The sequence below is a fragment of the Penicillium manginii genome (genome assembly GCF_028828005.1).
Source record: "Penicillium manginii strain IBT 31320 chromosome Unknown utg000007l:1.0-2284322.0:1.0-2285126.0, whole genome shotgun sequence".
NCBI classification, from domain to species: Eukaryota; Fungi; Ascomycota; class Eurotiomycetes; order Eurotiales; family Aspergillaceae; genus Penicillium; species Penicillium manginii.
Genome location: NW_026643108.1, coordinates 1,651,512 through 1,676,528, shown reverse-complemented (window position 1 = coordinate 1,676,528; position 25,017 = coordinate 1,651,512). Strand labels below are relative to the sequence as shown.

Here is a 25,017-nt window from a genome sequence, read left to right as displayed (position 1 = left end):
TCTCATTTTGATTGTCAATCATGTATTAATTTTCTATTTTCATTACCCTAGAACAAGCAAACCAAAAACTTGAGCAGTGCAACTGCATACCCATGTCACTTCCAAGCTTGGCTCTCGTCGATCTTCACAGGTGCGATGAATAACTTGAAATTCTGCTGGCAAGGTTGCGATACCCATCCAGTGTGTCACTGTATGTGTATATACGGAATCATGATCAACTTGAATCTGCACATCTGCATGTGAGCACTTGAGCCCAAAGCGGCTTCCCAAAGGTTCCAAGGTTCTGCCAATCACATCCAGCCTTCAAACATTCGAATGTTCAAGTTGGAATGTGGTGGGCTCCCGACCAAATCGCGATTATATATCTGCCATTGCTACTACAGTCAACTCTCACTTATTGCACACCCGCTCTTAGCACACTCCCGCTTATAGCACACAATTCGCTTGGACGGACCCACTTTTTCTTGATTTTACATACAAAACTCCCACTTTTAGCACACTCACCCTTTCCATACAATTTTCATCCCATATTTGCTGAGTCATCCGCTTAGTCAGTCATATCGACCAATCAGAATGCCTGAAATCTCCGATCTTCCACCTCTTCCAACTGTCAGACCAGCTACACAAGCTGCTCTACCACCAGCAAAGCGTGCTCGATTAGGCATATCAGATGCCCAAAAGCAGGCATTACGTGCCTTTTGGTCTAATTCTAGCCCTAGACCAACCCAATCCGCGTGTGTAGATTGGTTTTTGTCCCAATTTAAACATAAGATTAATCGTACAACGGTCTCAAGAATTCTATCATCTCAATATGATTATCTTGATATAGGGCTTACTAAGGCAAATTCACGATTTTCTTCATCTTTCTGGCCTATTCTAGACCAGAAGCTTTCGAATTGGGTGAATAAGCATATTGAATCAGGGTTTCCAATCACTGGCCCTTTGATCCAGATCAAAGCAAACGAGCTTTGGTCTCAGATCCCTGAATATCGAGATCAACAAAAACCTGCTTTCTCAGAGGGTTGGCTTACGCGCTTCAAAAACCGGCATAATCTTCGATATCATACTTTCCATGGAGAAGCTGCTTCAGTCCCATCTTCTGTACACAATCATATGAAAGAAATTCGTACGATATGCGATCAATATGAACCATCTGAGATATATAATATGGATGAAACTGGCCTATTCTGGAGGCAGATGCCAAATGGGGGTCTTTCCCATGGAAAAATTGCTGGAAAGAAGAAAGATAAGACTAGAATATCTCTTGTCGTTACAACAAATGCAGATGGATCAGACCGATTACCTTTATGGTTAATTGGAACTGCAAAAACACCACGTGCGCTCCGGGGAGTCAATTTCCAAGCTCTAGGATGTGTCTGGCGTTGGAATAAGAAGGCGTGGATGCGTCAAGATATTATGAGGGAATGGTTATATGCTTTTTATAGGCGTATTCCTATACATAAGAAAGCATTATTGCTTTTGGATAATGCCTCTCCACATATTGCTGGTCTGAAGTCTATCCCACCACCTGCTCATATTAGGGTTCTTTTTTTCCCCGCAAACGCAACTTCTATATATCAACCTCTAGATCAAGGGATTATTCAAAATTTGAAGCACTATTATCGGAAGAAATGGATGCGCTGGATGATTGCTATCCTTGATCGAGGTCTTGATCCACAAGATCGTATGAATATATCTTATACACTCTTTTGGTTAACCCAGGTTTGGAAGAGCTCAATATCAGATCAAACGATTGAGAATTGCTTCAAAAAAAGCACTTTAATACGTTCTGAAGATGAGACCAAAGCTATCCAAGATGAGATAGAAGCTGGTTTTCAACCAATTCCTGAGCCAGGGTTAACTAGTGAGGTTCAAGCTCTATATAATGAAGCAGTTGAGAAGCTTGGTCATGATGATATCATACCATTTGATCAATTTTTGAACCCTATAGAGGAAGATATTATATATGAAGATGAGACTGATGGGCAAGATATATATATTGATATAGAGAGCTCGGAAGCACAAGATATTGAAGAAAATGGGCCTCCACCAGAGATTCTGTCCAATTCTGATATAATGGGTCATCTACAGGATATATTACTATGGGTTGGAAGTAGACTGCGGCACTAACCGCAAAGACCGCGGTTAACCTAAAACCTAACCAAAACCGCAGCGGTTTTGGTCTTCATTCCAAGACCGCAAAATTTTGCGGTTCGGTCTTGGTCTTCAAATGAAAACCGCTGCAGTTTTGCGGTTAACCGCGGTCTTGTAAACAATACAAACATGCTAAGCCTCGTGACCTGCTGGGCAGATAGATTTTTATGCAGTTTTTTTGGTAATTTTGTTGTTTTGGTCATGTATGAGAGCTCTGACTAATTTCAGGCGAAAAGTCATCTCTAGGATATACGGAATACAGAGACTACAGAACAAAGAAACTGGATAGAAGAACAAATCAAGAAATATAATCTGACAGTATTTAAGCTACAGAGGCGCCAGTTGGAACCCCTCTGGCATTTTAGGCTTCTTGCGAATCCGCGTCGCTCGCTGTGTGCCTTCGTGTTCCATTTGATCCTCCTGCGAGCTAGTACTTCCGGAACGCGCTTGTTTTTGTGTCTCTCCTGATGGCTCCTGTCTATCTTCCTCCTCCTCCTCCTCCTCCTTCTCTCCTTCCTCCTCTTCATTATCGCTAATTGGATCCAATGCTGGAAGAGGGGCTATTGATCCTCTGTCTTGTTCAATCATCGCTGCCTCACCCGCTAGTACAAGCTCTTTTGTAAAGTCAATCTCTCTCTGTTCAACCTCAAATTTTACAGCACACGATTGCAGCATCAACTCCTTGATAGTATCAGCGTTAAGGCGGCCCCGTCTGTAGTGACAAATATCTCGAGCACAGTTAAAAAGACGCTCAACACCTGCGCCACTCGCAGGAATTGAAAGAATATCCCGGGCTAGTGCAGCCAGCACTGGGAACTCTTTTTGATGCTCCCTCCAGAATAAACGGGGCTGTTGTGAAATAAGGCCTAGATAAAATTAGTATCTGAGATAGACAGATACGTAATTAGACTTACCTTTTGCAAGATATCGAGCCAGTTCATCATCCTCCTCCTCTGCTGGTACTTCTGCTGCATAAAATGAAGTCTGTGAGTCACATAGCATCTCAATCTCATTAATATCACTGGAGTTCTGCCGGACATCAGAGGATGATTCTTCAGCTTGATCTGAAAATCGCCGTTTGTATCGCCAGAACTCTTTTTCAAGACACCCACGATATCTTGCACCAAAATCAATATCCCCTTGCCAATCTCTTGAGGTAAAGAATCGAAGTTTCTTTGATGGGGCAAGAATAGTAGCAATACCATAAAGATCCCCATAAAACTCCTTATCAGTTGCTTGATAATACTCAGAAAGCTTTTCCCTTGCCGCCTGTAATGCCCTCAGCATTGATTTCTTCCATGGGAGTCTCTTTCGGCGAAGCTGGTTCTCGGAGTTCTCCAGGTGATTGAAAAGCTTATTGTAAACGCCAAAGATAAGATGGATTGTGGTGTCTTTTGTTTTCGAGAGAGCAGTTGTAAACTTAAAGAATGGCTCAGTGATACACAGTAAGTAGTCGATCTGACGCCATTCTTCTTTGTCAAGCTGAAAATGGAGATATCCGTTTGCTGTACAGTATTCTTGAAAGCTCTTCTGTAGTCGTTTTGCTCGGCCGAGCATCAGAAATGTAGAATTCCATCGAGTCCGTACATCTTGAAGAGGAAGCAGTCGAGGCTCCTGGGACTGGATTACAAGAAATGCAGCTCGGCGCTGAGGACTTGCATTAATAAAGATAGCAAGATTTCGGATCTACAGATAACTATTATTAGCTGTTATTCTCTCTCTCTTTCTGCTGAATCATCACATACCTTGTTCAAAGTCTGGATAATCTCTCTCTTTGATTGCTGGGAACGCGCCTGGCGCTCACGGTCATCTGGCCATCCATCCTCTGCCTCATTATTGGATGGCATTGCTTTTATTTTTCCGAGAAGTTGATTCAGACTCAGTTGGATCACATGGGCCAGGCATGGAACACGGAATATACTATTACCAAGCCTGTCACTTCCAATGCCCTGACTTTTAAGCTCATCCTGAATACTGAGTATCATTGTATTGTTATTGGTAGCATTATCAGTTGTTACTGACAGAACCCGATCGGCAATTTTATACTTTTCGAGAATACCAATAACTACTGAGCTTAGGTTACTCCCAGTATGTGAGCCTTGTAAGGGTTCAAAGCCAAGTAGAGCCTCTCGATACTCCCAATCGTTATCCAGAAAATAACCAGTAATAGCCATAAAGCCCTGCTGGAAAGGTGATGTCCAGCAATCAAGTGATAGAGATAGTCTACTATCCTCTGGGAGCATATCTATTATACTCTGTTGTCCTTGTTGGATATTCGAGTGTAGTTGTCGGCTAATCGTCCGGGGCGAGGGTAGTTTGACCCGTGAGGGAGCAACAGCAATTAGATCAGCTAATTCCTGGAATTCTGGACGATCAAGGATACGGAATGGGAGCCGTGCGACGAGGATAAGAGATAGGACTTTCTGGGCAAGCGCTTCTTCAGAGAAAGTAGTTAAAGTTGCTCTTGAAGTTTGTGACTACAAATTATAAGTTATTAGCTAAAAGCAGTATCTTAAAGATAGTATATATACTTACCTGCTTCGCAAGTAACTTGCCAATCCCATGCTTTGGATGACAGGTATTCCCTTTCAGATGTGTGTTCATTGGTGATGTTCCTCCACGCCGAATATTTGGATGAGTAAGTGTAGTAAGGCAACGCTTACACATAACTTTAGGCTCTCCTGTCCGTTCATGAGCTACTTGCTCAAAGTGATCCCAGACTGAAGCTCTCTTTTTGTGGTCCCAATGAATGGTGGTCTCGATGTCTTTTCTTGTGCCATACTCTGTTTGAAGCCACCACTCAGTGAAATCCTTCCGAGTTTGGCCTGTTGCGGGGTCCATTTCTACAAGGATCCAAAATCGCTGAAGATGTGGCCCAGTACGTGTAAGGAATAAGGGCGCTCGCGGTAATTGCAGTTGTTGAGAGCAAATGGATGGTGTAATTGACTCGGTGGCAGTCCGACAATATGTACTGAGTGATGGCAGGTCATCTGGTAGGAGAAAGTCAGTATCAGAATGCTGATCGGTGAAGACTGATGAGGTATAGGCCATCTTTGGCTATGGTCTTGAGAGCCAATATGTGTAAATGAGAGACAAACAACTTACAAGATTCGACGAGAGGACCACAAACACCAGACGCGACCGAGGACATTGATGTGTTACAAAAGCAATTATAGAGTGGAGTCAAAGATATATGTCGATTTGAAGGAGTGGTTAAATACCACTAATACCTTTTGGGATAGGATGTTCATCATCCGCTCAATTCCCCTAGTATTCGTATGGTATTCGGGATAGACTCGGAGTTATGGTGTCGTAACACACCGCATTGGCATGATACAGACTCTCGAGGGCGTTCAACCGCTCTCATACACCTTCAATCAATCATCTGATTCTATTGGACATGTTCAGTACTAGCCAGTACCTCAATTCCTCATCCTGACAATATACTCTAATTGGATATTAGAGCTACTAATACGGTTATCCTGCGGTTAACTGCAAAGACCCCTCACAATAACCGCACTAAGATTACCGAAAACCGCAAAAACCGCAAGATAACCGCAAGATAACCGCAAAATACCCCTGAAAACCGCAAAAACCACAGGAAAACCACAAGGTAACCGCAGCACGACCGCAATATAACCATTTATCACTGCAACTTTGCACTTTTAGGACATATTTTTTAACACTTTTATATTGTAATACTAGATTAAAAATTATTAGAGATATGTAAAAAACTAGCTCTTTTATAACATATGATCAAAATTCAGAATACTTAAAAATTAGTCAAGTTAGGCTTTCCATGTTCTACTGACCTAAAGATGCAGCATAATCTCTCTAAGTCAAATATATATTTCTGCGATAACTATACTCGATTACAAAAACTAATCACAACACACAGTAAATCTCGCCACCAATGTCCAAAATCCAACTTTGAACTTGAATTTTTTGTAGACTAATATTTTATCTTTTAGAATACCGCTCTATTTCAAATTATCTCCAACAAAAAGTAAGAAAAATAAATGATTACAGTAGTAATAACGAAACCATATGTAAGAATGCATTATTTGAGCTTAGTTATCAGGTGTATAAAAACGGTGGGGTGGCTTAGATAGGTAAGATCTTCATCTTTTATGCTAGTGCGGTTAACCGCAAGGTAACCGCATTGCGGTTTTGGTTAACCGTAAAATTTGCGGTTAGGTTTTGGTAAAGATCTTAGAACCGCAAACCGAATCGATTTGGGTTTGGTAAAGATATGAAAACCGCAGACCAAATCGATTTGGGTTTGGTTAGCATTTGAAGACCAAACCCAAAACCGTGCCGCAGTCTAGATTTGCTCTTGCAAGAGTAAGAGTGCCTGCTCCGCGGACCGCTGCTTTCGGGCCCCGAAGTGACTAGTTGGAAGCAGGCCATAGGTCTCCACCGCGTGTGAGATCCTTTCTGCGATGATTGCAAGTACTGATTTGTATTCCTTAGCTAAGCAAGCCTAATAATACATTGTAGAGGTGGCAGCATGTCTACCTACATAGACCCTCCACCTTACGTCTCCTTCGATCCTTTTCCGCATCCTTCGCGGGGCACAGCCGGGTCCGCAAGTCAATACCAGTTTGCACCTTAAGCCTACTTCCATAGCCGCCCTAAAGACTCTATCCTCGATGGCCATCTTCGGAATCCTATTCTCTCAGTAGACCGACACGCGCGTCCGTCCTCTCGAGCCATATAGAAAGTGTCGTATCTGCAGTCCGCCCACCCAGCCTTCCGTCGCTTCCATTATATGCTGCGCCCCGCAGATTGTCAAATCCGTTTCGCGCTACCTTGCAAGATCTCTCTGGCAAGGCCGACCGTGTCTCGCAGGAGTTCGCCCAGTTGTATCCTCTCTGTACCCAGAACAGCCAAGCAACACAGTGTTGTCCCTCCTACTAACCAAAGTACCTCGTCGTTCTCTGTGTGGGTTCAAGCATGCTGGATCCTGCCATATCGTTCGTGTTTTGTTTTTGACTTCGTCGTTTCTGTGATCTTTGACCCAGCGATATCCTCCTTTCAACAGAGCAGCCCGAGAGCACCCCAAGGGTGTCCTATCCCACGACCCTAGTGTCCACTGATTGTAGGATCGGTTTCGCAGTCGTGTGTCGGGTGGTTTTCAAATTGTTCCCTTGTCGCCTGTGCGTGGGGTCAGGGGTCCTGACCCCTGAGCTCTCGCTCTAGCAGTAGCCCTAGCCAGCGGACAGTGCTGGCTGGTGTGACTCTTCTCAGCTCTGCTAATGCCATCGGGCAAGGCATTCGCAGGTTCCCAGCCGGCACCACGGGGAGGTGAGAGTCGTCGCCGGCCACACTAAGTTACAATGATACAATATAACAGTGTCTTACAATACCAATTCTCCACTGATACCGACACGATTCTATTGGATGACCAGTATATACTATCCACTTTTCCGTATTCCGACAAGAGTGGTTAGTTTCTGCCGCCTCGGATAGATCATAAAGCCGACCGAAACTCAGACTCATCTCGAGGCCTACAAATGAACCAAACTTTCCTATCTCTTCTTTGCATTTACTTAATTACAACTTCAATCCTGTGCTCTATCTTCTATGATCCGAAAGTACTCCTTTACTTATTCTCTTTCCCGGATAAGATACGAACATGGTCTTTGAATCATATAGATCGCCGCTGTTCTCGAGAACATTGAAGGCGTGCTCGATCTTCGCTATGATTACCGGTACCATGGATGTCTGCCTCGGCATAGGTATGATCGACTCTACTTTGGGACCAATCCCGACTGGTTCAGTGGCCATGGCGCTAGTAGACAGTCAGATTCGATTCTTAGGAGCCATGTGGGCTGGCTACGGTGTGATGCTTTGGTGGACAAGCAGCGACTTGGAGACAAGACGGACCCCGTTGGGGCTTCTAGCTGGCATTATGTTCGTTGGCGGCCTTGGTCGTCTGGCATCAGGTCTAAGACACGGCTTTAGTGAATCCTGGGTTCAAGTCGCCATGTTAACTGAACTGTTAGGCCCGGTCGCAATGTATTCACTGGGCTGCTGAGAGGATGTTGATCGGTTCCAATCAGTGAACGCTGTTATGCGAGGGCAAAGAGACGACATACCCGTTTCAGATCAGTAGGAAGTGGCACAATGAAATGTTGACTCGGCCGACCCAACAATGTGTTTGAAGGTATTCATCTCTGTCGACTCTCAGGAAATCTGTACATACGAGCACAGGGAATGTCTCATGGGAATTAATGGATTGTATTATTATCCGTATCCCTTCTGATTAGAGTGCCGTTGAAGGCCTATTATGTCTCTGATTCTGGCTTGTTATAAAAACCAATTATCAGAAAGTTGTCCTTCAAGAGTTGACAAGCACTGGCCAGTGGTCGGATCCCAGATTTTGATGGTCTTATCAAAGGACCCTGATGCCAGTCGAGTTCCATCTGCGAGCAGGCTATCGGGGTGATTCCATAAATATGCTCTGCAGGGGTTACAACACTGCTTGGTGACTAGATCCCATATCCTCAAAGTGTGATCCCAGGAAACTGTCGCGAGTCGGCTTCCCTCCAGCGACCAAATAATCCATAGGGCTCGCTCGCTATGCCCTTCGAAGCCTGACGATCACTGGCCGGAGGCCGGATACCAGATCCTGACGGTGTTATCAAGTGACCTTGATGCGAGTCGGCTTCCATCACCAGTCAATCGTGACCGAGCCACTATGCCCCTCGAGGGTTTGGAGATATGAACTCCAGTCCTTATCCACCATTGGCGCATTGAGGACCCGATTGGTCTCTCCTTTTGATACCAAGAGCTTGTGGCACTGTACACCGGGCTGAATACAAGGGGTGAACTCTATACTTGAAGGGTTGCTTTCAATTCCTTGCCTATGATATCGAATGAATCAGGTGGCGTCTCGGACTCGAAGTGACAGGGCTGGTGGCTCGACATTCTCCTCTTGTGGTAATTATTTGATATATACTTTGCATATATCGATTCGACATATGGCGACATAACCTTATGGCTATTATCCTACTACATAGCACTGGTCTAGGGATATATATAATGGATATTAAGCTGACATAGAGCGACACTATCTCAGATACAGAATATCGCCAAAGAGCACGCGATGAAGCTCGAGCCGGAAGAATGTCACACAGAAGACCGACCGGAGTATGTACTACCATATCGAATCTAATATGTAGAAATCATCATTTCGCACTGTTTATCAACTTTTGCATTCGTGAGGGAACAAAGAACCCCACTCTGACGACGATGAGTGTTTACCGTTGACCACCACTTCACCGCCCGGGAATCACCCGCACTGCCCATCAATATGTTGATTCACGATTCACTGGTCACGTCCCCATCACCATCATCACCAATTATCAACCGTCACTCACCTCCAGCCCTCACCATCGACACGCCAACACACCACCTACTCACCGTCGAAACCCCGCATCTCCCTACATCCGGACAAATTCTGCTGCCACTGCCAGCCAGAAGAGACAAGCATTCACATCAATGGACTACTTTGAATTTCAGCTACCATCCAGATTGGCCACCCCACTATTAGCAATGACTCGATGCTCTAATCTACACTACGTGGAAGAGGATGCCCATCCTCGAAGCCGAGGGCGTGATTAAGGCTACAGATTACCCAACATGAACGAGGAACACGAGTGGGGAACTCGACAAACAGGCAGAAATACATCACACATAAAGTTTCTTTAGTGAACTCTTAATATCTATGGATCTTTTGGAGCAGGTCTTGGCTTCTTCGAGGACTCCCTCGAATACTAGTCTCTGACACCACGAAGAGGTGCCTGCAATCGCCAGAGGATTAGGACGAGCACCGCGGCGCCACGGGTCGCCTAACGAGCGCAAATTTGATAACGCAGGGCTCAAGGCTGCATGGAAGCTCAAGATTATACAATCATAGGGCTCAGGGCTGTGAGGGAGAACTTGGTGTCGCAGCGATCTCCTGCGGAGGCTCTTGATATCGCGGATGTCCCTGCGGGGCGGAATTATACAACATAGGGCTCATTGGCTGCGAAGGAGCGCATTTATACAATACAGGGCTCATTGGCTGTGAGGGAGAACTTGTTGACGCAGCACTCTCCTGCGGGTCTCCCTTGGTAATGCAGCGTCCCCCTGCGAGGCACACTTGATAACGCAGAGCCCGTCTCGCGGAGACTCTGGGGGTGGCAGATGTCCCTGCGAAGAACGCCCCGAGGCCAAGGCCCCGGAGTGTGAGGAGGAAAGTCCTGCTCTTCTTTTCGACGGCAAAGGAGCGTCTTTTTATACCTTTCGGGTACGTTTTTCGGCAGCGACCATTTGCATACATCGTGCCGTACCAGAAATTTCCGCTCGAAATTCACACCGGGCGACCGCAATTTTGCTGGGTGTTGAGGCGGTTGATTCAACGTTGAAATAAGAAATTTCAAGCGTTCGGGCTGGAGAGCGGGTGGAGTGGCTGGATCCACCTGGAGCCGTGGTTGGCACGAAGCTATGCGTGACAAATTATTTGCCTCATCAACGTTGATTGACCTAGGTCAAACGGCCTTTAGCGCAGTTGGTATGAGGTGTAGATCGAAGTGGCATTCCATGGGCCACTCGCCGTGGCAGCTTAATCTCCGTAGCTTCAGAAGTCTGCCAATATTCGCTCGCACCGCAGCCATTCAATTTGCAAATCATCGGTCTCAACGTTGCTCAACGAGGTGAAACAACTTTTACGCAGCTAATATGTAGAAGCGTTCCATGGAAGACCCGCCTTGGCAAATCGCTTGCCTGCCCACTGAAAATTCTGTCCGCAAACTTTTTGCCCTCGCCTCCCTGAGAAAAACTGCTTTCCCCCATCCATTCACCCCATTAGCCTGGCCGTCATATATTCCGCCGCAAGTCGCGGTCACTGCAAGGCCTCATGCCGCCCAAATCTCTATTTCACCCACCAGCACCGGATGACCGGGGTTCCTCGTGTGCCTACACCCACAAACTAACTGAAAAGGTACCATCAATAAAGGGATGTCGACGCCGACTCCGCCGTCGGAACATGATTTCCTCCAGCCCCAATAGAGACTCCGCTGCTGCCCAGCATTCATCGTCTCCACAATCAATCAGCTACCGGTAGATCACCTTGAGGTTTTCTCGAAATTGGATAATTCCATAATTGACTGTCACAGGTCTTTGAAACGCCTTTTGGAACATTGTCGGGGATTGAAAGCTAAGGGTAAGCTAAAGCTAAAGGTCGGAGTGCCTTCGCTAATTACGGTGATAGAGTTCATAGAGATTCTGTTCCCCATGCTAGGACTGGATATGATGCCTATCCCTTTTCGAGTGCAGCATATGATCCTCCAAACTCTACAACGTCACCTCGAGCATTCTGCCTTCCAATTTGTTCAAAATTGGCTTCTACCACAGTCTTTGGCTCTAGGCTGGACATGCCCCGAGGCGCTGGAGCCGAACAAATTCTTCAAGTTCTTAGCTAAATATCAATCGAAGATCTCGTCTGAGCAAAGCTGTGAAAATGTCAGCTCTGTTCATCGCTTGCCCCAAGACAAAGATAGTCTGCTTCAGATGAATCGCGCTGCCATCGAGTTTTGTCTTTGCATTGGCGAAAGTCCTGGCGCAGAGAGTCTCTGTTGTCTCTTCAGATTCCTACAGAAAACAACCCCGAAGTCTAGCACAATGTAGAAATAGTTGCCGCCATTCTAAGTAAAGTGGAATGCTAAGTGCCGTCACTCATCTCTCTTACATTTACATGGATTGGTACTTTCGCGAAGCCACTGTGGCAATTCTTGTTGCTAGTGTACCGTTGACCTGGCCACTCTTTTGGAATTTCTTGCATGCAGCTGAATCCAGGCTCGAATGATTGAAACACCGCCTTCCTCGATATAAAATTGGCCAATCTACCACTAAGAACTCCTGATTGCGACCCTACACGGGCCATTTCGAAATGCAACACTTCACACAGAGCACGACTACCACTCTGCACACGACTTTATACACCGATTGTAATGTTGGCGTCGGTGCCAGCTCAGAACAAAGAACACGTAGCAGTGATGAAGACCGCGCTTGGGGGCTGGAAAGTAGACAGGACACCACAGTGGCCGTGCTACGCCAATGACTCTCGTGATAGCTTTGGTTAGACGCTTCCAGAACAAGATCCAGAGACTGTTCCCTTCTTGCAGTGAATGACCGAGTAGTCGGAGTAATCGATACAAGATAAGCTCGGGTCACTTGGCACGGGCTTTTGGACTGAGCGACAGGTTTCAACCGACTTTCGTCCCACCTGGTTCTCTAGACTTATACAGACCACCAGATAAGGAAAATTCAGGCACCGAAGATCCTACCTCTCCAGCCCTAGGGCAGAGCTTCAACAAAATATGTTCGATTGTAGCTGCCAATTGAGCCAAAGACGTTCATGTATATTTAAGGTTTAACTATCGTGAAGAATTGAGTGTCCACTATCAGGCTCAGGGTCCCATCACGAAGAACGGGAAACAGATGTCAAGGGTAATGGGAGTTAGCTGACATCGTGGCCTCGTAGGCCTTTATCTGTATTGATTTTACAGCCACATCCATAAGGTTTATGAGTCTCCCAATTTCAATACAAAATTGTTAGGCTGTGCTAGAGGCCCCCCCCCCCCCCCAGTTCGCCCCTTGCGTTAACCATAGCGCTCAGACCCACCCCAATAACCCCTTGGTCTGCACCTTTGTCCAGTCGGCACCCTTGCTTTTTTCAGTCGTCCTGCCTTTACCAGTCTCAACTATTACTTTCACCCTCTTCCATGCCTACGACCGAATTCTGATAAAATTCGAGTCATCCAATCTGACCTTCTAATTGAGATTCAATGAAAGAAATTAATATTGATCACAGTGGCCGATCAAATAATTCTGTATTGGTCGTAGATGGTTCGAATTCAATGCGGCCGAAGCGGTCTTCGCCTGCCGCAAACCCACCTACGCGACAAGGGACGCGACGAGGGCCACCGACAAAGCCCCAAAAAACAGAACATGCCCTCTGGGTTGGTAACCTTCCACCATCGATTGATGTTTATGATCTAAAGGAACATTTCTCCCAAGGGGCCACTGAGGATATCCAAAGCGTGTTTTTGATATCCCAGAGCAATTGTGCTTTCGTGAACTATCGATCTGCCACTTCCTGTGTGGATGCGTTGACAAGGTTTCATGGTTCTCAGCTACGATTTTCACGTCTCGTGTGTCGGCTACGCAAAGGTTTGGAGATATCTGAGCTCCACAAGAGGTCGCCTGACCCCGGGAAACACAATATAACCTGGCCAGCAGAATCACCGGGTGATGAGGCATACGGCCCGACAGCATGTCAACCTAAGCTCGAGATTCATCCATCCGAAAATCGGTATTTCATTGTCAAGAGTTTAACGATAGAGGATCTTGAAACGAGCAAGGACACTGGAATCTGGGCTACCCAGCCTCATAACGAAATTTCACTCAGCCAGGCTTATGACACTTCGAAAAATGTCCACTTGATTTTCTCCGCGAATAAAAGTGGCGAGTACTTTGGCTATGCGCGCATGTCGTCTTCAATTGTGGATGACGAAGATCTGTCACGAGCGGTACAACTACGAACTCATTATTCTTCAGCGAAAACCGAACTCAATGTGACTCCTACTTTGGCAACGTCGACGGCACCGGCAGGGATAATCGTTCGAGATCTTGGTCGCGGAACAGTGTTTTGGGAAGTCAGGCCTCCCGGGAGCCATAGTGGTTGCAACGGCATAGAGTATGAGCAAGCAGCCTGGCCAGAATTCTCTTCCTTAGGGACTCCATTTGGTATTGAATGGGTCTCAACGAACCGTGTACTTTTCGACCGCACGCGAGATCTAAGGGATCCCTGGAATGCCAACAGAGAGGTGAGAATCGCCCGCGATGGAACGGAGTTAGAGCCCTCGGTAGGCCGCAAGTTGATACGATTATTTCACTCGATATAACTATGATGTTTAGAATACATTCTAAAACATGTTAATCTTGTGGGTTCTTCATGCCCGAGATCGAACCCATTGCTACCCTCTAGAGCAATTGTGCCACCAATGACTGCTGAAGTCAGCGTGACTTGCTCAACTCAAATTGAGGAATCGATGATAACTCCGTATCATATATGTAAAGAAGAAGCAAGCCTTATGAGTGTTCAATTTTATAGATAAATGCAAGATTCCCACTCTCGGATCGGAAAGTATAGTTGTGTTGGCAGATAATCGCACCTTGGTGCGTTTCCCAGATCGGAACACAACCGGTCCCAATGATTCAATTTCTAGCTATAGGCAATGCTGTGGAAATGGATCCCAAAGAGAAGACATCTATACAGGAGATTTGAGCCCAGAAGCTGTGGGCGAAACGCTGACCGAGAGGTTTTCCCTCGTGAGCCGACGAACTGACATGGAGATACAGGTCGCTGAAGGCGAAGCTGGGTATTCATGATTATCACAAAGGTTTGTATGCGAGTATTCAAGAAGGAGAATTCAAGTCTTCAATGTCACTTCTGTCCATGTAGAAGCGTTGTTCATGTTTCATTTGACTTTTTCTTGACATAGGCCGCCCAAATGACTCAGAGGTGCTTTCAGGTAGTCCATCAAAAAACTCTGATACTTCGAAGGTATCTGAAGGTGACAAAGGGTCATAAAAGGGCCTTGAGAAACAGTGTTCTGATTTGCTTCTGCTCATCAATTTCTTAGCATGCCTTCCTTTGTTACAGGTCTTTTCCCGCTGAGGTGGAAACAAAATTTCGTTTTCATTCATTTGGTAATTCTCTCGGCTCCATGTGCTTGAAGGTGTATCTGATCGGCTCCCTTGGTCTTTTTCTAAGACACCTTTCTGCATTTATAGTCAAACAGAGCCAACCTCAATGGGTTGATAAGAAGCTGGTCTTACCATAATATCATTCTTCGGAGCCAGTTTCGGTTTTTTCATTGTGGCTTCGCTTGAAGTTCCGGATCTTTGGGCCATTGCGAAATACGGTCTTTACACTAGCCTTGAGCTCAGCTTTTGGAGTCTATACTTCGGAGGGCGGGTGTCATAGAGGAGCAACGATAATATGTTAGCTTACTTGGCAATTTTAACAAAGACTGCTGGGGTGAAGACTCAAAAGGCTTCCAGCGTCTAACTAGAGAAGACTGAGAATAAAAGAGGAAGCGAAAACCTTGAATCAAAAATAGGCAAGATATCACGTTCGTGATCAATATTAAATATGTTTCTGTATTTCGCGGTTCCCGTGACTGCGAACTTCTCGCAACCCGGCTTAATTTTGGGAGATCTACATGCCAAACTACCCGAGAATGCTACTCCGTTATGGCATTTATTTTTTTAGGAAAGGAATTCTTGAGCAGGATCAAACTCTTTCAAAAATGTGATTCAAAGAGAAATAGAAGTCTGGGAAGTCTGCATAATGGGAGTTGTTTTGTTGGGGTTGCCTCACAATGTGTCAGAAGCGGTGAAAGGCAATAGTGGAGCATATGCGAAAGATAGGGGAAATCTGTGTTATTTGCATGTACCTTCCCACCTATTTTGTATGGAAAGTTACCTATTCTAAGCTAACCTTTCTCGTCTAGTCCTTCGGTATTCTGCCATACACTCCGCCTATTTCTCCTGACAACAGATGTATATGTATGTACGTGAACCCAGCCCCCATGATTATCTCAGTAACCGGGATATTCAACACGACGACCCACGGGTTTTGTCAAGGTCTAATTTTAACCCACTTGAACCCCGCCGCAGGCATCTCGCCCCTTACATAATACTCTACCCCCTCAAAATAAAGAAACAAGATGGACCCCGCAGCCCAGCGCCTCCTTGACTCAGTCAACTGGGCCTCCCTCCACCACGCATATGGCGAAGCAACCGACGTGCCCGACAACCTGCGTGCCTTGCTATCGCCAAAAACATCAGACCGCTCAAATGCATATGAGGCCCTCTCCTCAAACATTTTCCATCAAGCAACCCGCTACGAAGCAACCGCATATGCTGTTCCATATCTACTCAAGATTCTAGAGAACCCGGCGACACCGGCCCGAGCCTCCGTGATTAACTACCTGGTTGATCTAGCCCTGGGTATTCCGTCAACATTCCTACCTCATGGCGTGAACATTATCGCATGGCGTCAGTGGACAGAGAAGATATATGCTCCTGGGTATGAAGCGGAGTACTACGCTGAACATGATAAGTTAGTGAGCCAAGCAAGGGATGAAAACCAGCGGAAAATGCGTGAGTATGTCCGTCATGTTGGACTGGAGCGACAGCGCAGATACGCCAAACATGAGTTGGCGGCGTATGATGCTGTTTGTGCGGGTGTACCACTTTTTCAGAAGCTTTTGGAGGAGGAGGAGGATGTGGAGATTAGGGCTTTTGCAGCTTATGCGCTGGCTTGGTTTCCTGGGGAGGGAGCAGGTGGAAGAAATAGGAGTAGCGCTGGTGCTCTGCAGCGGGTGCTTGACCGGGAAGGCGAAGATATTTTGGTTCTGTCCAGTGCCATAATTGCACTGGGCTTGCTGAACGGATGTTGGAAAGATGCTGATGGTGTTTCTGATGGCATGGGCAATCTCATCAGCCGTCTTCGTGAGTATGGAGCTAGCACGCGTCCTTCATTGGTTCGGTTCGCTGCTGCAGTATCTGCCGTTCGACTACTTCATCACAGACCAGAGGATGTCTCCGTCCTAGCCTGCATTTTAGCCGATCGCTCGTTCGTCCCTAAAAGTGATTCCCAGAAGTCCAACGATCTCGGGTTTCCCTTCCATGAGGGAGATCTGTTCCAGTACAGCGGCAAGGCGATGAATACATTAAACCTGGGGGATTATCCTGGAGTCATGTCCACCTTGTTGGACGCATTCCCGCGCTTGGGAAGGGTGGAAGCTTTTGAACTTGCTGAAGTTGAGTTGGAGCTGGCCTTTGGTCCTAGGCCCGAGGATGAGGATGGACGGCAGGTTGAGTCTCTGAATGAGATTCAGCGGCGAACGGTCACCGCTTTAGCGGAGCTGGCAATGAAGTACTGGCGGGGCGCGGTTTTGGGGGATATTCTTGAAGAGTGGAATATTCCGGGTGGGAGTCGGGATGAGTGTAGGAAATACATGGGGCTACCAGTTGGCGATACGGGCGAAGGGTCTGATGGGGAGTCTGATGAAGAGTCTGAGTAATAGAAAATTGCCTGAAGACATATAGTTACTAACTTAGCTAACGTATTTCACTAGTGAGCTGGCCACTTGGAACACCATATTAAATGCGATAAATTACAATTCGATATTTCAGCAACCACACCAATTCAAGCTCAAATATTGAAATAGATACCTTTGATTAAAATGACGAGCTAAGGGAGTGGTCAAATACCACTAGGACCCTTCGAGATCGGCTTATTCATCGTTCACCCGATTTCCTCCAAGTATGGTGTCATAACACGCCACAGTCAAAATATAGAGACCCTTGAGATTGCTCAACCGGTCTCAGGATAATCAATCAATCATCTGATTCTATTGGACAAGTTCAGTACTAGCCAGTGCCTCAATTCCGAATCCTGACATAAAATCATAAGAGTAAAACAGCCCGTAACTATATTTGTATTGAGATACTTTATTTTTGATAAAAAACATGGATTATAACTGGAAGACGCGCATGTTGCACGCATCGGCCCTGAAACGAAAGCCAGAGGGAATAGGAATTGGAAGCGAAAAACAGCGTTGAAATGTGTCGACAAAAGAGGGTCGCAGGTTTACTAGTGCGCCCGAGGAATATTCAGCACCCCCATATGCCTGTTTTCAACCATATTTGCGTGGCTCTAAACGACCTTACTAAGTCCACATCGCATATATTCTGTACTTTCCATAGTATTCAAAATCAACACTCTCAAGTACTCCATTGGCTATGCCCGTTCTAGTCCGTACTGTAACGACAAAAGTTCTGACATCGGAATGTGTAGAGCATTTTTTTGTCATAATAGTCACCGTAGGTAGCAGACCTTAGGTGCCGTAATACTAAGGTTGACCCACACCCAGTGGGTGTGGGCCAACCCAGCAGTCAACAGAGTTCAGACGTCAACGAAGCTTTTTCATATATTTTGACTATTATCACCACCACCACCATGTCTAAGGCCTATTCTGATGTTGAACGACTTATTGAAACTGCTTGTTCAGTAGCTAGAACTGCCAAAAAACCCAATTTCGCAGCATTGGCGCGCGAATATGACATCCCCGTTGGAGGGTTGCGGGCCTGCAAGTCTCGCAGCACTCGCTAAACGACCTATAGTCGTCTAAACGAGGCCCAAAATGGCCCATTAATTCGCTGGATTGAGCGCCTTGATGCCCTAAATGTGCCCCCTACAGCTAAATTGGTAACTGGTACTGCAAATGCCTTTTTACGAAGAGCGGTCCAAGATCCACCTCCTCTCGCTAAAGACTGGGTATATGACTTTGTAACAACACACCTGCCGCCTCACCTTAATTGGGTACATCAAAAGACTGCAGAACAGCATCGTATTAATGCGGAAGATATTGGCATTCTAACGGCATGGTATGAGCGCTTAGAACTAATAGTTACCGGCCATAACTATGCCTGAGGTCTCAGGTGTCTACGGTTGGATAGTTAGGTTTATATTCTTCGCCTTCGTTGTATCGACAGATAGTATGCTACACATAACTCACTGATTCCAGTCTTCGGTTACGGTCCTTTTCTTTCCGTTTAATTATGTATTCGCTTATACTCCCTGATACCATCTCTCGTTGAAGGCACTACAGGGCAGTTGTGTGGTGTGTTTGCTCACTAGTATCAACCCGTTTGCTCTGTCAGACGGCCATCGTGCATTTCCCTCTTCAATATTTATATTTATGGGCCCACTAATGCACCATATTGATTTAGCAGCTGTACCAGAGCGAGATTTTTCTTTTCGAAAGCTTCGTACAACGGAGATCTCCCCAATATAGTGGTGCCGTTGACTGATGCGCCATGGTCAAGGAGGAGCTTTGCTATAGCAACGTCGCCCTGCGATGCGGCTCTGTAAATGAGCGTTTCCCCACTAGGTCTTGGCACATTGACAGGAGAACCATTCTTGAGTAGAATATTTGTTGTCGAATAAGCACCATATGTTACAGCAATGAAAAGAGGGGTTTCATCTCGGTTATCCGTCATCGCTAGGTCGGCCCCTCGCTCAACAAGAAGCTTTGCCATTGGAAAGTAAACGTCGTCAATATCGTTGTGAAGGGCGTGATGAAGAGGGGTAGCGTAGAAGATGTAGGGATCGATATATTCGTCGCCGCGAACATTGACATCCGCCCCACAATCTAACAGCATTTTGGCCATCACGAGATCGCGGTTTTCAACTGCCACATGTAATGGAGCCCTCCAATGCGTGGATAGTTCATTCACATCAGCCCCGTTGTCTATAAGGAGTTTAGCCATTTCCGGGTTCGTGGCAAAATGCAAAGCACTTCCATAATCTTCCTGGAATCCATATTCGTCTGCGAAGTCTGATGCGCTAGGAAGGCGGGCTACAGGGCCTTTAAGGGGTGCACCCATTCTCAATAAGATGCGCACCCCATTTGCTTGGCCATGATAGATACACCACGAGAGAGCAGAGCTCGCAGAATATTTGACGTTGTGTCGATAGAGGTGTGGAAGTAGAAGCAGGTGGAGTTTTGAGTCAGTTCTCAAAAGGGAATAGATATCCCTCTCCGTTTCCAATTTCTCGGCAATCAAAAAGATGACTTCCGACGGCAAAGCAAGGAAGTGCATTGTCGCAAAAGGGAAGGTACCACAAGAAGATCGGGATGTTCCCCTGATCCCCTTTGCAAAGAGCGAATTGTTACGGCTCAGACCCGCTACATGGGCTATGTTGTGATTAGACCTCGCCAAATGCGGGTTCGGGGCGGGTTTTCATTTTTCCAACCCGCCCACGGGTAACTCATCGCGGGTACACAAATTACCCGTCCAAGTACATAACTGATGCATAATTCTCTAAGAGCTTAGTGGGCCGAAATGTAGCAACCAATAGGAGATATGAACAAAGTCTGAATTGATGTTTTGCCCGAGACACGTATTTATATGGGCACTAACAACTTACTAATCGACTACGGTTTCCACACGGTATTTCATACTCTCCGCCTACCTAGTAGGCTGTATAGACCCACACTAGGCCTGACCATACTGACATGTTGTTAAACAGTATTTTCGAGGTATTCTAAATTGAGCAGACTTTCATCTCTAGACTTCGGCAAAATGGGTTATGGGTCGAAGGGTTGGACCCATAACCCATCGCCAAGAACCCATCATTTAGAGTTTAAGCATAAAAATGCCAAGACTTGCCTAATTAGGCCTCTTTATACAGGTTTTATACAGATTTTATGCAGGATGGGTTTTTGATGGGTTTTATGGGTGCTTGGCATGCCAAGAAATGCCAAGAATGGGTCCAAAATATGGGTTCTGCCGAAGTCTATTCATCTCTTTCCATACAATACTCTAAATGACGATGATGACCGAAGAATGGTCCCGAAACCGGGTCTAGAAAATTCCCACACCCGGTGCAAATCGATCCACACCGGTTGCTAAAACCACGGAACAAAAAAAAGGCCGAAAGTGGGACGAAAGTCACGTTACTGTAACCCGTTCGGGGGCGGGTTTGGCGAGGCCCAGCTGAGAGATATAAATCTCGTAAGAACATCAAACGCCGCATAGTCTCTCAATACAAAGAGTTCCACCTAACACCCAATAAACCTCATCCCCTGTTGAATAGTCTTTCCACCGAAACGATGATACAGGTGCGGCTAGAAATGTCTCCGGGGCAGGGTGTCGGCCCACTGCTTTTCGGAATCTCGATCAAGGAGGCAATGCGTATCGCGTCCTCGTGGGGACAAGTTTCACCGACCGCTCCGGATTCGGAGTCCGGAGACTTCAAAGTACTCGTCCAGCACCCGCAGTTCGAAGTGGTGCTCATCTGCGACGACGGCGCCACGCTGACTGCTGTCGAGGTATGGCGATTCGAGGAAGACGACGCCGACGTGCAGGTAACTTTCTCGGGAAGAGACATTTTCCGCACGCCCGCCCGTCAGCTCGTTCGACTCCTGACTGAGGAAGGGAATGCCGCCGGATCACTTGACGAGGAAGCGCTCGACGAGGAGGTAACGGTATTCCCTGAAGTTGCCTTATTGCTTTCACGGGATACGAGTCGGGAGGTAACGGTGGATCCGGAAGACAAACTGCCACTCTTTTTCCATTATGCGCTCCTCGCCCCCAGCGGATACTTCGATTAGCCGAACTCGCGAAATCTTCTCCGGAGTCCTGATGGGCCCGCTCTTCGGGTAGGTCTGGCTGTTGTGTTATGAGGCTGTACAGATCACGAAGTATGCCGCACCATCGGAATTAGCTCCGAGATGTCTATACAGACAACCAAGTTGATTGTAAATCAACTTGGCTCCATGTTGTATATATAGCCTCATATCTCCCTCAAGAACTAATAACACGATTCATACCTCTAAACAACAAAAATCTATTCTATTGAGTCAAATTGCTCATTCGAACAGTCTTCTCCACGTGGCAGACTGAAGGTGTTAGTGCATTCGAGTCATTCACGGCACCGATTGGCCCATTATTTCTTGGCACATATCATTAGTATCTGTAGCATCCAACGACAGCATGTATATCGACAACCACAGGCTCCCGGGAGTCAGGGTGAGATATTAGCCATTATTTCACTCAGGCCTTGTGCATCTGTGGGCATTCATGGCTCTGATTGGCTTATATCTCTTTGCAGCAGTACCCAATTTCACATATCCACTTAGTACCCGGGAATTCGATAGGAGTATTGCTGATGGGTTATTCAATTATGGCAGGTGTAATGGTGGGTTCAGGCTCCCAGGAGCTCATAGCCAAATTTGGACCAATTATTTCTACTGGGACTTTGTGGTACATGTGGATCATTCATGGCACCGATTGGCTGATTATTTCTCTGCTCCATTAGTGGTATCCAATGATCGCATCAATATTTACGACCCACAGTCTCCTGGGAGCCACGGCCAATCATTGACCACTAATTTCACTTAATACTTGTGAGATGTGGGCCATTGATGGCACTAGTTGGCTTATATTTCCGAGTAGTAGTACCCACCCGCATCCGCTTGGCTCCCAGGAGATTGATGTGGGTAATGCTTTTGCAAAGACGCGGCTAACCGCAGAGGTTTGTTCTTCAAAAACGTAATCGTACTAATGACTGGCTCACTGTACAAGAAACTCTGTTGTGAGATGGGGCTGTGCGAATCAGTCCCGCCGTACCATAGCTTGCATCTACGATCCACCATCATCCGATTTCGAAATCTAATTGGAAAACTTGCGACCGTTATTGTATACTGGATAGCTCGGTGTTAATGTATTTGTCTCGCCATCACCTTGCATATAAGTGTCTTGGTTTATTTTTTACACTACATCACCCCCTGTACAAGCCTGTGGATTGCCAACTTGTCTATCCAAGCTTCGCCGCATTGCTCTACGAAAAAATGGATCTCGATGGCAAACCATCGTACAGACACTCAAAGCTCGACTTCAGTCGCTTCCGTAAAAAGCCCATTGGTATGTGATATCTGATTCCGGCTATGGCAAACCAAAAAGCTAATCCTGTTAAAGACAAGCCTCAACCTCCGGCGCATAGCTCCTCAGAAGTTTTTGTGAACAGGTTTCCTTTCCTATATTCGAAAACCGAGGAGCTAGTCTGGAAATGGGAGCAGTCGAAGCTCTGTGGCCAGAGCATCAACACTAGCTTGCAGTCCACCTTCATGCCACAGAATCACCCTTCCAACAGACCTGACAGGGCAGGGAAATTTGTTTCCATGCAGAATGGAAGTTTTGTCGTGAAGCCTCCGGCCTACCTGACGAATCTGAAGCCGGAGGATTATCAGGTGAGATTTCTGCATACAGAAAACCTGACAGATATGAAGATCATCCTCCTTGGGCTACCCGAATGGAAAAGACCTTCCAAATTCCGGGAAAGCATGCTTCGTTTTGAGAATTTGCTGGCCGGGAAAAGTTTTCCACTCTTCTACAATTGGTCAACCGAGTACTGGATCTCATATTCGGTCATTCTCGATCCACGGTCAACCGATGAAACTGAGATGATCAGTAAGGGAAAACGGACGGCAAGTAGTCAATATTTGAGGTACCTTTGCGCTGGCCTTCCGTCAACCACGATGGGACCTCTTTTCAACACGCTTGTGACCTCGGGGAATGCAGACCCAGCCTGCTTTGAGTATTCGATGGGGTTCATTTGGATTCATGCGTCGATAGATCCGAAGAACTTCGAGATAGAGCTTGACACCTCTATCGATCCGTCTTGTGATCGCATTGATTACATGCTACAACAGATGAGAGAGAGATCGTGGTTGGTTCAGGCAGAGCTAGCGATCAAGCTCGAGAGGTCCAGCAGGGTGAAAGCCGCTATCTCGGTTCAGGTTTTGGGCGTTTCTCAAGTCCGCGTCACTTCTACTCATAAACCAATTACTCATCAGTAGGATGTGTTTTAGAGCCAGGTGTCATACCTTTCGCCTGGGCCATACTATTTGTGTCAATCTATCTTCTCAAATTCCATCATCTTCCAATAATTACGTCATTCACGTCCCGTTGCCGCCGTACCGGAAAGGCTTACCGAAGGGACGAATTGGTACAGTATATAGACTCGGCCACTCCGAGCAATGATTTACCGCCGTGTAATACTAACATCGACTGACTCGGTGGGTAGGTATACTCATAAAAGGTACATTTGAAAAGCCTCAGTATTCGCAGAAGACAGATATAGTGTGTACTATGTATAGAAAGCACAAGAGTGGTTCTAGTCCAAAATTCAACAGCTGCTAATCGTAAGGCAAGAGTGCACTCAGCGTGAGAGAGCCCATATGTCGAATGCTCGATAAATTTCTGCATAGATAATGTCCACAGAGGCCCCCGAGCCAGTTGAATTTTATCCCCGCTGCGACCGCCGCTTCCGCTCCGTCTTCTGCTCCGGCCCAACTGGCGCATCAGTCATATCACTTTTGATCCGCTCCTCTGCTTCCGCCTCGACAGCCTCCAGCCGGTGGAGAAGGTCTGCCAGATCCCTGCGGAGATCCTCGATACACTTATTTTGGTCCGTCAATTTACAATCTAGGGATCTGGCCTTAGGTTAGCCCTTTGTGCATTGCTTGGAGGGAATGTAAAACTCACTTCACCCGCACGTCCAGTCTTCAAGTATCATCTGTTAGTAAAGACTTTGCTTTCACAGTAAGGGGTGACTCGGACTAACTCTGCGAGGCATGTGAGGGTAAGCACGTTGCTGTCTCTGGGCTGAGATAAGAGTTCGCCGTATTGAGGACTCGGAAGCACCCCGTGATCGTGGGTACTGGGAGGATCGCCCAGTTGCGGAACAGCTTTGTCGTTCTTGTTCGAGGGCATCGATGCCTCTTCCTCGGTAGTGTCTCCAGACAGAGATCGGGATGGGCTTGGGCTGTATTCGGATTCCGAGGATGACAAGGACAGTGCGCGCTGCAAACGACGTCGGAAGTCTGGCATCTGCCGGGTGCGTGGAATTTTTCGAATGGCTCCCATAGTCGCGTATTGAATCAAGCGGGGTGTTGCAGACAAATAGACCTGTTTGAAAATTATGACGGGAGTGGCTCTTATATGATTCGTGACGGGTGACACTCTATATATGTGAAAATAGTTCCGGCGAGCAAATGGCCGCAGTGGAAGAGACCATCCCCCTGAGCCCCGGCCTGCCATATCTGGCCTCACATCGTGAAAATTCAAAGCGGGGCCCAATAAGCATTTGGCCACACTTCAACGGAGTTTCAACGGGACAAACGTTGACTAACAAGCTCTCGGCACGAAGTGAACGTCCCAATCCGCGGC

The 25,017-nt window shown here is 46.6% G+C and overlaps 9 protein-coding genes across 9 annotated transcripts; 6 read left to right on the top strand and 3 right to left on the bottom strand.

Moving 5' to 3' along the window:
* Positions 1–2,481: 2,481 nt before the first annotated feature.
* On the bottom strand, positions 2,482–5,305 carry N7533_010492 (uncharacterized protein; the record flags this gene model as incomplete). The annotated part of the gene is made up of 5 exons (XM_057107142.1): positions 2,482–3,020; positions 3,069–3,840; positions 3,900–4,631; positions 4,690–5,144; positions 5,260–5,305. The coding sequence occupies 5 exons, from the start codon at positions 5,303–5,305 to the stop codon at positions 2,482–2,484; spliced, it is 2,544 nt and encodes an 847-aa protein (XP_056956359.1).
* A 2,553-nt stretch (positions 5,306–7,858) lies between these two features.
* On the top strand, positions 7,859–8,194 carry N7533_010491 (DUF4345 domain-containing protein; the record flags this gene model as incomplete). The annotated part of the gene is made up of 1 exon (XM_057107141.1): positions 7,859–8,194. The coding sequence occupies one exon, from the start codon at positions 7,859–7,861 to the stop codon at positions 8,192–8,194; it is 336 nt and encodes a 111-aa protein (XP_056956358.1).
* A 3,242-nt stretch (positions 8,195–11,436) lies between these two features.
* N7533_010490 (uncharacterized protein) lies at positions 11,437–11,829 on the top strand (the record flags this gene model as incomplete). Its single annotated transcript, XM_057107140.1, has 1 exon — positions 11,437–11,829. One exon carries the CDS (start codon positions 11,437–11,439, stop codon positions 11,827–11,829), a length of 393 nt encoding a protein of 130 aa, XP_056956357.1.
* Positions 11,830–13,061: 1,232 nt separating this feature from the next.
* N7533_010489 (Nucleotide-binding alpha-beta plait) lies at positions 13,062–14,108 on the top strand (the record flags this gene model as incomplete). The annotated part of the gene is made up of 1 exon (XM_057107139.1): positions 13,062–14,108. The coding sequence occupies one exon, from the start codon at positions 13,062–13,064 to the stop codon at positions 14,106–14,108; it is 1,047 nt and encodes a 348-aa protein (XP_056956356.1).
* A 1,830-nt stretch (positions 14,109–15,938) lies between these two features.
* Positions 15,939–18,712, top strand: N7533_010488 (uncharacterized protein; the record flags this gene model as incomplete). Its single annotated transcript, XM_057107138.1, has 3 exons — positions 15,939–17,223; positions 18,153–18,357; positions 18,403–18,712. 3 exons carry the CDS (start codon positions 15,939–15,941, stop codon positions 18,710–18,712), a joined length of 1,800 nt encoding a protein of 599 aa, XP_056956355.1.
* Positions 18,713–18,978: 266 nt separating this feature from the next.
* On the bottom strand, positions 18,979–19,884 carry N7533_010487 (ankyrin repeat domain-containing protein; the record flags this gene model as incomplete). The annotated part of the gene is made up of 1 exon (XM_057107137.1): positions 18,979–19,884. One exon carries the CDS (start codon positions 19,882–19,884, stop codon positions 18,979–18,981), a length of 906 nt encoding a protein of 301 aa, XP_056956354.1.
* Positions 19,885–20,897: 1,013 nt separating this feature from the next.
* Positions 20,898–21,398, top strand: N7533_010486 (uncharacterized protein; the record flags this gene model as incomplete). Its single annotated transcript, XM_057107136.1, has 1 exon — positions 20,898–21,398. The coding sequence occupies one exon, from the start codon at positions 20,898–20,900 to the stop codon at positions 21,396–21,398; it is 501 nt and encodes a 166-aa protein (XP_056956353.1).
* Positions 21,399–22,733: 1,335 nt separating this feature from the next.
* Positions 22,734–23,645, top strand: N7533_010485 (uncharacterized protein; the record flags this gene model as incomplete). The annotated part of the gene is made up of 1 exon (XM_057107135.1): positions 22,734–23,645. One exon carries the CDS (start codon positions 22,734–22,736, stop codon positions 23,643–23,645), a length of 912 nt encoding a protein of 303 aa, XP_056956352.1.
* Positions 23,646–24,091: 446 nt separating this feature from the next.
* Positions 24,092–24,714, bottom strand: N7533_010484 (uncharacterized protein; the record flags this gene model as incomplete). Its single annotated transcript, XM_057107134.1, has 2 exons — positions 24,092–24,281; positions 24,413–24,714. 2 exons carry the CDS (start codon positions 24,712–24,714, stop codon positions 24,092–24,094), a joined length of 492 nt encoding a protein of 163 aa, XP_056956351.1.
* Between the last annotated feature and the right edge of the window lie 303 nt (positions 24,715–25,017).